This window comes from Dromiciops gliroides, chromosome 3 (assembly GCF_019393635.1).
Source record: "Dromiciops gliroides isolate mDroGli1 chromosome 3, mDroGli1.pri, whole genome shotgun sequence".
Classification (NCBI taxonomy): Eukaryota; Metazoa; Chordata; class Mammalia; order Microbiotheria; family Microbiotheriidae; genus Dromiciops; species Dromiciops gliroides.
In genome coordinates this window covers 339,840,218-339,853,153 of record NC_057863.1, presented here as the reverse complement: position 1 = coordinate 339,853,153, position 12,936 = coordinate 339,840,218, and the positions used below count along the sequence as shown (strand labels likewise).

The 12,936-nt window shown below is 43.6% G+C and overlaps 1 protein-coding gene across 1 annotated transcript in view; it reads right to left on the bottom strand.

Annotated features, from left to right (window-relative positions):
* Positions 1–12,936, bottom strand: part of SLC51A (solute carrier family 51 subunit alpha) — a 32,695-nt gene that overhangs the window by 5,556 nt on the left and 14,203 nt on the right. Inside the window, exons 3-7 of the mRNA XM_043996133.1 lie at positions 6,572–6,726; positions 2,969–3,042; positions 2,290–2,448; positions 1,132–1,243; positions 716–862 (exon numbers count right to left, since the gene is read on the bottom strand). Coding sequence (XP_043852068.1) covers positions 716–862; positions 1,132–1,243; positions 2,290–2,448; positions 2,969–3,042; positions 6,572–6,726 — 647 coding nt within the window. The remainder of the gene's footprint in view (positions 1–715; positions 863–1,131; positions 1,244–2,289; positions 2,449–2,968; positions 3,043–6,571; positions 6,727–12,936) is intronic.

Here is a 12,936-nt window from a genome sequence, read left to right as displayed (position 1 = left end):
TAACATTTTTGGTCAGGTCCAAGAAATGATGATGGCTAGAAATCTGGGAGTCTGAACACTGACAGCTGGAGAGCATTCTGAGGTAGGTTATTAGAGATTATTATGCCATATTGAAATCAACTGAAAGAACTGGAGGTTTAGGGAAACATGACAAGCTTGCTTCCAAACATTTGAAGAACTGGTAATATAGAAGGGCAATTAGGTGCATTAGATAGAAGCGCTGGGTCCTAGAGCCAGGAAAACCTAACTACAAATCCACCCTCAGACACTTACTAGTTGGGTGGCCCTGGGCAAGTTACTTAACACTGTTTGCCTCAGTTTCCTCATTGGTAAAATGAGCTGGAGAAGGAAATGGCAGATCACTTCAGTATCTCTGCCAAGAAAACCCCAAATGGGGTCACAAAGAGTTGGACACAACTGAACAACCCAACAGCAAATATTCAAGGCTGCTGTTGTCTACACATCATGGGTACTCTGAATGCTTTTCCCCTTCAAATTTTTCTTCCAGTTTTAACTTCTTACCCCCTTTCCTTCTCCCTGATTCTTCTCATCCTTGGCTCAGTTGCAGACAGATTAATTTTCTAGCTCCCCAAACCTAGAGGAGCCCTAGGGATGCCCAGAATTCCTTTTGGGAAACTTGGGACTAAGGTCAGAGTTTTATATGTTGAGCTACTGTGAATGGGCTGACCACATGTATACACTTAGATGTAGTTACCTGAAAGATAGCAAATTTGCCTCCTATGTTCTGAGCGCCAAGGTGTAACCTGGCCTGGCGGAAAATGATGCCCAGGGCCCAGAGTGCCAGTAAAGTCGACACTCCGAGGAGAGTGTTCATCCATAGAGCTGTGCTCTCTGCAGAAATCTAGGTGGGTCAGAGAAGAAAGGAGTCAGTGATAGAATTCTGCCCAGAATCTTTTTTCTCCTCATGTTGATGATGAGGAAAAGGTCATAATGCCCTTTCCCTCAGTGTACTACATTGTTTCCCCACAGAAACCCCTATAGCCTCTGCTGTGCTCCAAACACCAGAATGGGGGAGCATCTCTGTGTTATGTTTGCTCAACTGGAAACGGAAAGTGTGGAAAGAGGCTCATCCTGGGTTTTGTTTCCACTCCCGGGCCCCTTCCCACTTACATCTGCTGGATTGTAGATGCCATCAGGTATCAGCAGCAGGCCCAACAAAACAAAGACCATTTTGAAGAACACGTACTGGAATGGGGCCAACATCAGCACCTGCAGCTTCCTCCTGAGGAGAGTGGGAGGGGAACATTGACTGACACAAGCCCACCCCTCTACTGCCCCTTGAAGCCCTTTGGTCATCCTCAGAGAAAGAGGACAGCTATAGTGGTTGCTCAATTTGTGGGAGGTGGATCCTCTGTCTTCTGGGGATTGAGACACCATAGGTTGGTGGAAGGCAAGCTGAGAAGAAGCTAAGACTCAAGTTCAAATTCTGTCTCAATCATTTACTAGTTCTCTGATTCTGAGGAAGTCATTCAATTACTCAGTCTCAGTTTCCTCATCTATAAAATGATGATAGCACCTGTCTCTCAGCTTGTTGTGAGGAACAAAGAAGATATAAAGCACTTTACAAACCTGAAAGTGCTATATGAATGCTAGCTATCGTTATTACAATACTGAGATGGCAGGACTCCCACACGCCCCTCATCTCAAAGATGATGGCTCCTGGGCAAAATTCAGTGTCAAGGCAATTAGATGGCCCATTGAACAAAATGTTGAACCTGGAGTCAGGAAGACCTGAATTCAAATCGGATCCCAGACACTATGTGACCCTGAGTAAGTAATTTAATGTCTGCCTCAGTTTCCTCAACTGTAAAATGAGGTTCATAGAACCTACCTGTTGTGAAGACTAAAAGATATTTGTAAAGTGCTTAGCACAATGCCTGGCACATAGTAGGTACTTAATAAATGCTTACTCCCCTTCCCTTTCCCAAGACTCAAGGACAATGGCAGAGATGAGCAAATAGAGCAATTCATAGCCTGATCTGTACTAGCTAACTCTGTTTGGAGGAGTCTGTGAGGCTGGGTGGGAGCAGCCTCAGAGCCCTAGTTCTCCCCTCAGCATGCCTCCACCAGTAGGCATTCTAAATGAGTCATCAGCCTGGCCAGGCAAAATCTCTAGAGGAAAAAACTTTTCACAAGCTCGATTCTGGGATTCCCAACATTTTCACCAGTGGTATTGTCCCATCCTGAGCTCCTAGAGGGTACTAATCCGCACACAGTCTGTCTCTGTCTCTGTCTCTGTCTCTGTCTCTGTCTCTGTCTCTTCCATACTTGGTAAGAATGAGGCGGGGACAGCAGGGGCAGCAACAGCAGCAAGGGCCAGTATGGACTATCATTGGGGTGTCCTTCAGCGTCCTCAGCACTGCTTCTTTCCCACCAAAGCCTTCCACCATGACCATCATCATCAAGTAAAAGCAAATGGCAAAATACCTGAGGACAGAGAAAAAGGAAAGGTTAGCTGTCCTAGGTAGGAACAGGAGGTTTGCTGTCTGGGGAAGGGAAATTGTGAAGTAGGAAAGAGATGTGCTGGGGGCTGGGGTTTAGATGTTGGTTGCTGAAGGGGGAAGGCAGCAGAGACTGACCTTGTGTGTGGAACAGAGGGAGGTGAGAGAACAGGACCAGGGGACAGTAGAAAAGATGCCTGATTCTAGAAACAGGAAAGGGGATGTGCCTTAATAAGGAAGAGAAGGGGACTTCTTAAGAACCATGGGCTTCCTCAAGAGCTGAATATCCACAGTCTGGAAAGTGCTCATTTTCTGATCAGGACATCTATAATGGGGCTGGGGGTGGCAGTCCGCTTTGATCAGCCCCATGTCAGGGAGAGGTTACAAGTACAAGGAGAAGAGCAGAAGCTGTGGGTGGGGAGGAGCAGAGCCCCAAGTCTGAGCTCTCCTCAGCCTATGGTGCTAGTAGGAGAAGCCAGACCCTAGAGGGGTACTAGGATGCTTACGAGGTGACAGCCATCTCCACCAGCATCAGGGAGCGGGGGATCCAGATCCCACAGCAGCAAAATATAGACACTACCTACTTGGAAAGAATGAGAGGCAATCAGTTGGGAGAGGGAAGACGCCTCATTCCCAGGACAAAACATCTCTTTGTCCTCTACAGCCCCAAAGTCCAGTTTCTTGGTGTAGTGTGTAACAGGATGGCTGGTCAGAGCTCAAAAGACGATCTTTTGACTTCAGTGGACACACCTTTGTAGCTCACTCCCAAATCTATGCTTCCACCCCTTACATCTTCCCAGTTCTAGGCTTCTATTTCTCTGCTAGGTGTCTCCATCTGGATGCCCCACCAGCACCTTAAGCATAAAATAGGGGAGTCACTTTTTCTCTGTGGGTCTTAGTTCCTTTAGGTATAAAAATGGCAGTTGTTCTGTTATCACAATCCCTGTGATCGTTGTTCCAAACCATCCTCCTTCAATCCTCCAGATCTGCTCTTTCCCCTCATTCTTAGCAGATGGCCTCATTCACCGTACGTGAGAAGATTGAGGCCACTGGACAATGAATGAGCTGCCTCAACTTGGAGAAAGCATGGCTAAGAATGTTGAAGGACAAGAAATTGAAGACCTTAGGAACAAAAGTGGTTTTTAAATGTTTATTTTATTTCTATTTTTCAAAGAACTCATCCATTGTTTGAAAGTTTGGGTTCCAGAAGAAAAGAGATGGATTGGGAAAAGTGAAAAACTGGTTAAAAGGCAGACATCCGAGAATGGGATTTGGATTTCTGGACAATGGTTATGAATTGCTCTGCCGTTCCCCCCGCCCCCCCCCCATATCTAGCCCAGGGCTTCTTTTTTTTTTTGCGGGGCAGTGGGGGTTAAGTAACTGGCCCAGGGTCACACAGCTAGTAAGTGTCAAGTGTCAGGCCGGATTTGAACTCAGGTACTCCTGAATCCAGGGCTGGTGCTTTATCCACTGTGCCACCTAGCCGCCCCCAGCCTAGGGCTTCTTAAACCTTTTCCACTCATAACCCCTTTTCAGCCAAGAAATTTTTCCGTGACCCTGGGTATATTAGGTGTATAAAATAGGCATACATAACCTTTTACTGTTGCCAAATTTTTCTCAACCCCCACATTCAGTTACGAGACTCCACATGAGGGTCTCCCCTACAAAGTTTTGGTCTAGCCAGCCCCAGATCTCTCCATGACACGTTGCCATCTGCCTTGCTGCTGTCTTGTGTACTTCCTTTCTCTGACCACCGTCCCATTTTCCATCTCTCACTCTGGTCTGGGCACAGTAATTAAATCAATGCTAGCATTGTTTCTGGCTCCACACAGCATGCCTGTGGTTTTCCAGACCCAGACTGTCTTCCCTGGCAGACAGGATTCAAATTCTGATCTCTTTCTGACTCCAAGTCCAGACTTTTATCCCTGTAATCTCCCTGAGGACAGGATTTGTCCCACTTTTGCATCCCCAGTGCCTAGCACAGTACTTGGCATATAAGGGCTTAGTAAATGCATTCTTCTTTCCCTTCCTCCCTCCCCCTCCCTTCTTCTTCTTCTTCTTCTTCTTCTTCTTCTTCTTCTTCTTCTCTCTCTCTCTCTCTCTTTTTCTCTCTCTCCCCCTCCCTCCCTCCTTTACAATCAGTTTAGCTTTCTCTCCCCATCACTTTACTGAAACTGTTCTCATTTGTCGGATCATCATTTATATTCTACCCATTGAGTATGGATGTCCCTCAAGGGTCTGCTATGGGTTTTCTTCATATCCTATACTCTCTCCCTTGGTGACCTCATCACTTCCAAATGATTATTATCTCTGTGAAGGCGGTTCCCAAATCTGTCTGTCTCTGTCCAACTGTCTCTTTGTCTATCTGTCTCTCTGTCTATCTATCATCTATCTGTCTATCTATGTATATATGTATCTATCTACACACACTTTTTTTTGGGAAACAGAATACTTTATTATAAGGGGTTAGGTAGAATAGATGGATTTGATAAATATAGGTAAACACTGAGAGCCTAGGAGTACATCTCAGTCAGAGCTCACCCTTTTGTGGGAAGCATCTACTCACTCCAAGGAGATGCCAATGAGGGAGAGCATCAGGGGAAGGGGCACAGCTGGTTGAACATCCACCTAGATGTCCCATTGAAATGCCTTCCCCTCAAACAACATATCCACAATACAACTCATCTTTCCCCCCCAAACCCACTTCTCCAATTTTCCTCGGAATGTCTATATGGACTATTTGTGCCCAACCTGTGATAGAGCTTTCTGAATTGGTTTTGGTTTGATCAGCTACAGTTGGACACACAGTACCTGGACTCCAACATAGCGATGTCATTTTGGTCCTCTTTGAGAAGGAAGGACAACAAGCAAACAACCCTATTCTATTGATGGTGCCACTATCCTTCCAATCTCCCAGGTCCATAACCTCAGAAACATCCTGACCTCTCCTCTCTCTCATATTCCCCACACTCAATTAGTTGCCAAGCCTTATAAATTCTACCTCCTTCCCTCTCCCATCCATATTCTCTCCATTTATGTGGTCACCATTCTGGTTCAGGCCCTGATCATCTCTTTCTTGGACTATTAGTCTTCTAATTGGCTTCCCTTTCTCAAGGCTCAGGTTCAGTTACCCTAGCTCAAAGATTTTACTTGTCCTCTATTGCCTTTAGGGCAAAAAACCCCCTTAGCTTAGTGTCTAAGGGCCAGTATATCTGTCTCTAATCTACCTTTCTAGCCTTATCTCCCATTACTCTTCTTTATGTACTTGGACTCCCAGCTTAAAAGCTCCATCAGCTTTTCCTCTTGGGGCAGCTAGGTGGCGCAGTGGATAAAACACCGGCTCTGTATTCGGAAGGACCTGAGTTCAAATCCGGCCTCAGACACTTGACACTTACTAGCTGTGTGATCCTGGGCAAGTCACTTAACCCTCATTATCCTGCCCCCCCACCCCCGCCCAATCAACCTGAGCTTTTCCTCTAATCTTGACATTCTGTATCCTCTGGTCTCCCATCCTTCCTCATCTCAGCCTCTCAAACTTCTGACCTTGCTTCAAAAGCTTAGCTCAGGTGTCACTAAATCCATGAAGCTTTTCTTGAGCCCATTAGATGCTAGTGCTTTCTCTCACCTCAAATTTTTATTGATCTGCTTTATATAATAGCAATAGTAATAATAATAATAATGATAATGATAGCTAGAATTTATATAGAGTTTTAAGGTTTTCAAAAATATTTTGCAAATACCATCCCATTTGATCCTCACAACAACCCTGGGAGGCAGATGCTATTATTATCCCCATTTTACAGATGAGGAAACTGAGGAAAACAAATGCGAAGTGATTTGCTCAGGGTCACACAGCTAGTAAGCATCCAGAGCAGTGAAATATGAGGGCTTTAAGGACTCAATTCTGAGTCTCACTAAATACAGTGCCTTCCATAAAGTAAGCATTTCATAAATTTTTGTTGAAATAAATGAACTGAATGTAATTCCTCTCAAACTCTGGAGGACAACTCCTCAGAGACTTGAATAGCTGAGTTTGATGGCTGTCCTCCCCCCTCCCCCATCACTGGTCCTCTCACCCTGCTCCCCTCTCCAAATGTTGAGGCTCTCACCGTTGGAGCAGAACTGCTCCAAATCAGAGTCTTCCTTTTGATGGGGCACCGTATATTCTTGTACAGGTAAGTGGCATCCTCCAGGTAGATGACGACAGAGATCACAGTGAACAGGGTCAGGATCCCTGTGATAACCAGCTCCACAAAGTTCAACTCTGGGATAGAATAATAATAGCAACAAGTAAGTATGGCCAACATTTACAAGGTACTTTTTTTTTTTAATTTTGCAGGGCAATGAGGGTTAAGTGACTTGCCCAGGGTCACACAGCTAGTAAGTGTCAAGTGTCTGAGGCCGGATTTGAACTCAGGTCCTCCTGAATCGAGGGCTGGTGCTTTATCCACTGAGCCATCTAGCTGCCTCCTACAAGGTATTTTTTACATATTATTTAATCTGATTCTCAAAACAACCTTGGGAATCAGGTAACAAAAGTATTACAACTAGGGACATTTTAGTGTCTTGCCCGAGGTCACAAGGAACAACTAGGTGGCATAATGGATAGTGGATAGAATGATGGACCTGGAGTCAGGAAAAATCATATTCCTGAGTTCAAATCTGGCCTCAGACACTTACTAGATTTGTGACCCTGGGCAAGTCACCTAACCCTGTTTGCCTCAGTTTCCTCATCTGTAAAATGAACTGGAGCAGGAAATGGCAAACCACTTCAGTATCTCTGCCAAGAAAACCCCAAATGATGTCACCAAGAGTCAGACATGACTGAAAAAGGCCTGAACAGGGGGCAGCTAGTTGGCGCAGTGGATAAAGCACCAGCCCTGGATTCAGGAGTACCTGAGTTCGGATCCGGCCTCAGATACTTAACACTTGCTGGCTGTGTGACCCTGGGCAAGTCACTTAACCCCCATTGCCCCGCAAAAAAAAAGAAAAAGAAAAAGATAAAGGCCTGAACAACAAGATCACAAAACAAATGATTAGCAGAGCCTATTCAGTAGTTCTACAATTCTCCCTTGAGTTTCTGCAAACTTGGAGGTCCAGATTAATGAGAATAATGAATTCCATGAGGTGGTCTTATATGTTCAAATTCACACTATTTGCATGTAAAATTATGCCAACTATGCTACTGGTTTCCAGCCCAATGGAAATATGCATTGTAAATCCGAATAAGGAGACTGCTTATTGGAATTCATTGTTTTCACTAATGGAGACCTCATTGTAACAGGAGATATGGGCTGCTGTTTTATGTTTTAAATTATTTGTCAACGTGTTAACTATTAAGTTTATTCAAGTCAGAGAAGCAAACTATTGCCCCAGTGAACAGTGAGTAAGCTCTAAACTTTAAGAGGCTGTTTATCTGGGGCAGCTAGGTGGCACAGTGGATAGAGCACCGGCCTCAGACACTTAACACTTACTAGCTGTGTGACCCTGGACAAGTCACTTAACCCCAATTGCCTCAGCAAACAAAACAAAAAACAAAAACAACCCAAAAAGAGGCTGTTTATCTCTTCTACCCTTTGTGACTAAACTCGGAAAAAGCCATCTACAATAGGTGCCTCCACTTTCTCTCTTCTTGTTCTCTTTTTAACCCCTTACAGTCTGGCTTTTGACTTTATCATTCCACCAAAACTGCTCTCTCCAAAGTTATCAGTGGTCTCTTATTTGCCAAATCCAATGACCTTCTCTCAATTCTCATCCTTCTTGGGCTCTCTGCAGCCTTTGACATTGTCCATCACCCTCTTCTCTTTGATACCCCCTTCTCTCCAGGTATTCAGGACACCACTCCCTTCTCGTCTTCCTCCTTCTACTTATTAGACTGTCCTTTTCAGTCTCCTTTTCTGGATTGTCATCCAGGACATATCCTGTAACCTGTAGATGTCCCTCATGGTTCCATCCTGGGCTCTTTTCTCCTGTGCATCTAGTGATTTTATCAACTCCCATGGATTTAATTATAATCCCAAGGCTGATGATTCTCAAATCTACCAATCCTGTCCCAATCTCTCTGCTTGCATCTCTAACTGCCTTTCAGAAATCTTGAACTGTATGTCCAGTAGAGATCTGAAACTCAATATGCCCCAAACCCTGAACTCATTATCCTTTGTCCCAAACCCATCGCCTTTCCAAACTTCTTATTGCTTTTGAGGGCAACACCATACTACCAGTCCTTCAGCCTCAAAACCTGGGTGTCATCCTTGATTCCTCACTCTCATCCCTCTGTTGCCAGGGAATCTTGATTTCACTTTTTAAAATGTAAAACATTAAGGGGCAGCTAGGTGGCGCAGTGGATAGAGCACCGGCCTCAGACACTTAACACTTACTAGCTGTGTGACCCTGGGCAAGTCACTTAACCCCAATTGCCTCACAAAATAAAAAAACCCCACAAAATAAAATGTAAAACATTACCATATTAGTCATTTTGTACAAGTAAACTTGAATAAAAGAAAGTGAAAAATAGCATGCTTCAGTCTGTGCTCCATCAATATCAGTTCTTTCTTTGGAGGTGGGTAGTATGTTTCATCAATAGTCTTTTGGGATTGTCTTGGATCATTGTATTGTTGAGAAGTTAAGTCCCTCACAGTTCTTCATCAAACAATATTGCTCTCTCTGTGCACAATGTTCTCTTGGTTCTGCTCACTTCACTATCCATCAGTTCATACAAGTCTTTCCAGGCCTTTCTGAAATCATCCTGCTTGTCATTTCTTATAGCACAATAATATTCCATCATCATCATCTACCATAGCTTGTTTAGCTATTCCCCAATTGATGGGCATTCCTTTATTTTCCATAGATTTCACCTTTGCAACATCTCTCAAATAAGCCCCCCTTTTCTCCTGACACTGCCACCACTCTGGTGTAGGCCTTCATTACCTCACACCTGGATTGTTCCAATAACCTGGGGGTGGGTCAGCCTGCCTCAATCTCTTTGCTCTCCAATCCATTCTTTATTCAGTTGCCAAAATGACTTTCCTATAGAATAGGTCTGACCATGTCACCACCACTTCCATCCCCCTCCTCCATTCAGTAGACTTCAGTGGCTCTTTATTGCTTCCAGGATCAAATATAAAATTCTCTGTTTGGCATTCAAAATGAGAGAAATTACTATTTCTCTCTTATATTAGACAACCAATTACTGGGGAGATCCAGAATTTTTTCCTTTTTCCTATTTCAAAGTCTAGTCTTTCAAGGAGATCTCTGACCTTGCCCCCAGAATTTACCATCATATCTAGGTGGAGTTGTTGCCCCACCAAACTAGAAAAACCTCACAAAGAAAATCTAATCCAGGTGAAATGCAGGATATTCATTCTTCTCATTGTTAACCAATCAGAGTTGATTGCCACCTGTTGGGAATATTCTTCCAAGGGCATATAAACCTCCAGAAGGCACCATGATTGGTCTTTGGTTTACAAAAGACAGCCAAATGAGCAATCCTTTTATTAATTACCCACCAGCAATAATTAATAAAACAATTACCCAGAAACTATGTCTCTCAAACTTTTTATACAGTCACAAAAGTCTTTCATAACCTACCTCTCTCCTCACCTTTTGAGTCTTCCTACACCTTACTCCCTGCCAGTTAGGTCCAGTGACACTGGCCTACTGGGCTGTTGTGTGAATAAGACACTCCATTTCTTGGTTCAGGGTATTTCCCCTGGTTGTCTCCCATGCCTGAAATGCTCTTCATCTTCATCTTTGCCTCCTGGCTTCAAGTCCCAACTAAAATCCCATCTTCTATAGTAAGTCTTTCCCAATCCTTTTTTTTTTTTTTTGGTGGGGCAATGGGGGTTAAGTGACTTGCCCAGGGTCACACAGCTAGTAAGTGTCAAGTGTCTGAGGACGGCTTTGAACTCAGGTCCTTTCTGACTCCAGGGGCAGTGCTCTATCCACTGCGCCACCTAGCTGCCCCCTTTCCCAATCCTTTTTAATTCTGGTGCCTTCCCTCCGTTAATTATTTCATATTTTTCCTTTATGTGGCTTGTGTGTACATATTTCTATGTTGTCTCCCTCATTAGTTGTGAGCTTTTTGGAGACAGGGGTTTTCTTTGCCTCTTTTTGTGTCAGTGCTTAGCATAGTACCTGCCACACAATAGGTACTTTTTTTACACAAAAGGTACTTAATAAATTCTTATTGCCTGACTGACTGGCTGACTAACTTCATAGCCTGGTTTTCCATTGCCTGCTGAACCCACATCGTACTTGGTTAGTCAAAATGAGAAGGAAGTTCCTGCCCCAAATTGAGGCAAGGACATAGGTGTTGAACATTTGATCCAAACAGCCAGTTTCCGCCATATAAGCATAAGCAATAACCAAGTGTTTGCAGTTTCCTACTCTTCCCAAAGTTCCCATTCCCCAAATTTCTCACTTTTCCTTTTGAAAAAGAGTTCTAGGGGCAGCTAGGTGGTGCAGTGGATAGAGCACCGGCCCTGAAGTGAGGAGGACCTGAGTTCAAATCTGACCTCAGACACTTAAAGCTTACTAGCTGTGTGACCCTAGGCAAGTCACTTAACCCCAAATGCCCTGCAAAAAAAAAAAAAAAGAGTTCTAAACATATCTTTAAAAAAAAAAACCCTGAATATTAGAGAGAGCTAGCTCAGACATCCCATTTCTCACCTAGGTGCACTACTTTGAGACTTCTCTGACCCACTTCTCTTCATCATGCCCCAGGAAGTTTATTATTGTAATAACCTCATCATCCTGGAAGATGTCACCAGCCTCTGTCCTGCCCCTCATCACTACCCTCTGCTTCTCTGATTGGAGACTAGGACCATGAACTGCAAACTTCCTCATGTCTTACCTGGTTGAACTACTTGGCCTCAGATACTTACTAGCTGTGTGACCCTGGGCAAGTCACTTAACCCCAATTTCCTTAAAACATGGGGGGCTGATGAAGAAATCAAAGCTATCTATTCCCATATGAAAAAATGCTCTAAATCACTAATGATTAGAGAGATGCAAATTAAAACAACTCTGAGGTACCACCTGACACCTATTAGATTGGCTAAAATGACAAAAAGGGAAAATAATAAATGTTGGAGAAGCTGTGGAAAAATTGGAACACTAATGCATTATTGGTGGAGCTGTGAATTGATCCAACCATTCTGGAGAGCAATTTGGAATTATGCCCAAAGGACTGTGAAGCTGTGCATACCCTTTGACCCAGCAATATCGCTTTTGAGGCTTTTCCCCAAAGAAATCATGGAAAGGGGAGAAGGACCCACATGTACAAAGATATTTATAGCTGCTCTTTATGTTGTGGCAAGGAATTGGAAGTTGAGGGGATGCCCATCAATTGGGGAATGGCTGGACAAGTTGTGGTATATGAATGTAATGGAATACTATTGTGCTGTAAGAAACAGTGAACAGGAGGAGTTCAGAGAAACCTGGAGGGTCTTACGTGAGCTGATGCTGAGTGAGATGAGCAGAACCAGAAGAACATTGTACACAGTATCAACATTGTGTGTTGACATACTGTGATGGACTATATTCTTCTCACCAATGCAATGGTACAGAAGAGTTCCAGGGAACTTATGATGGAGGAGGATCTCCAAATCCAGGAAAAAAAAAAGAACTGTGGAGTATAGATGCTGAATGAACCACTATTTCTTTTGTCGTTGGTGCTGTTGTTTTTCTATTTTGAGGTTTTTCCTCATTGCTCTGATTTTTCTTTTATAATATGACTAATGCAGAAATATATTTAATGTTATTATATATATATAAATATACATATATATATATAACCTATATCAGATTACCTGTTGTCTAGGGGAGAGGGAGGGAGGGGAGGGAGGGAGAAAAATCTGAAATTGGAAAGCTTGTATAAACAAAAGTTGAGAACTGTCTTTACATATAACAGGAAAATCTAAATAAAATACTTTATTTAAAAAAAGAATATAAATTGATTGAGGGCAGTGATTGTCTCACCTTTGTATTTGTAATCCCATCTATTTAATAAATGCTTTTTATTTAAAAACAAAACAAAACATGGGGGGGGGGAGGGCAGCTAGGTGGTGCAGTGGATAAAGCACCAGCCCTGGATTCAGGAGGACCTGAGTTCAAATCTGATCTCAGACACTTGACATTTACTAGCTGTGTAACCCTGGGCAAGTCACTTAACCCTCATTGCCCTGCAAACACACACACACACACACACACACACACACACACACACACACACACACCACAAAAACCATGGGGGATGGGGATTGCCAGTCATTCTGATGTGTTTCTTGCCACTGGATCCAGATGGCTCTGGAGAAGGGAATGAACTTGGTCACCATGCACAGCCCTCCCTTGAAAATTCAATTCACTCCAAGTCCTGACATCAACTCCTGATGTCATGGTCCTCTTGGAGAACAAAGGACAAACAGCAGCAGCAGCAGCAGAAGCAGCACTATTGTAAGGTTTCTCTGACTGGCTT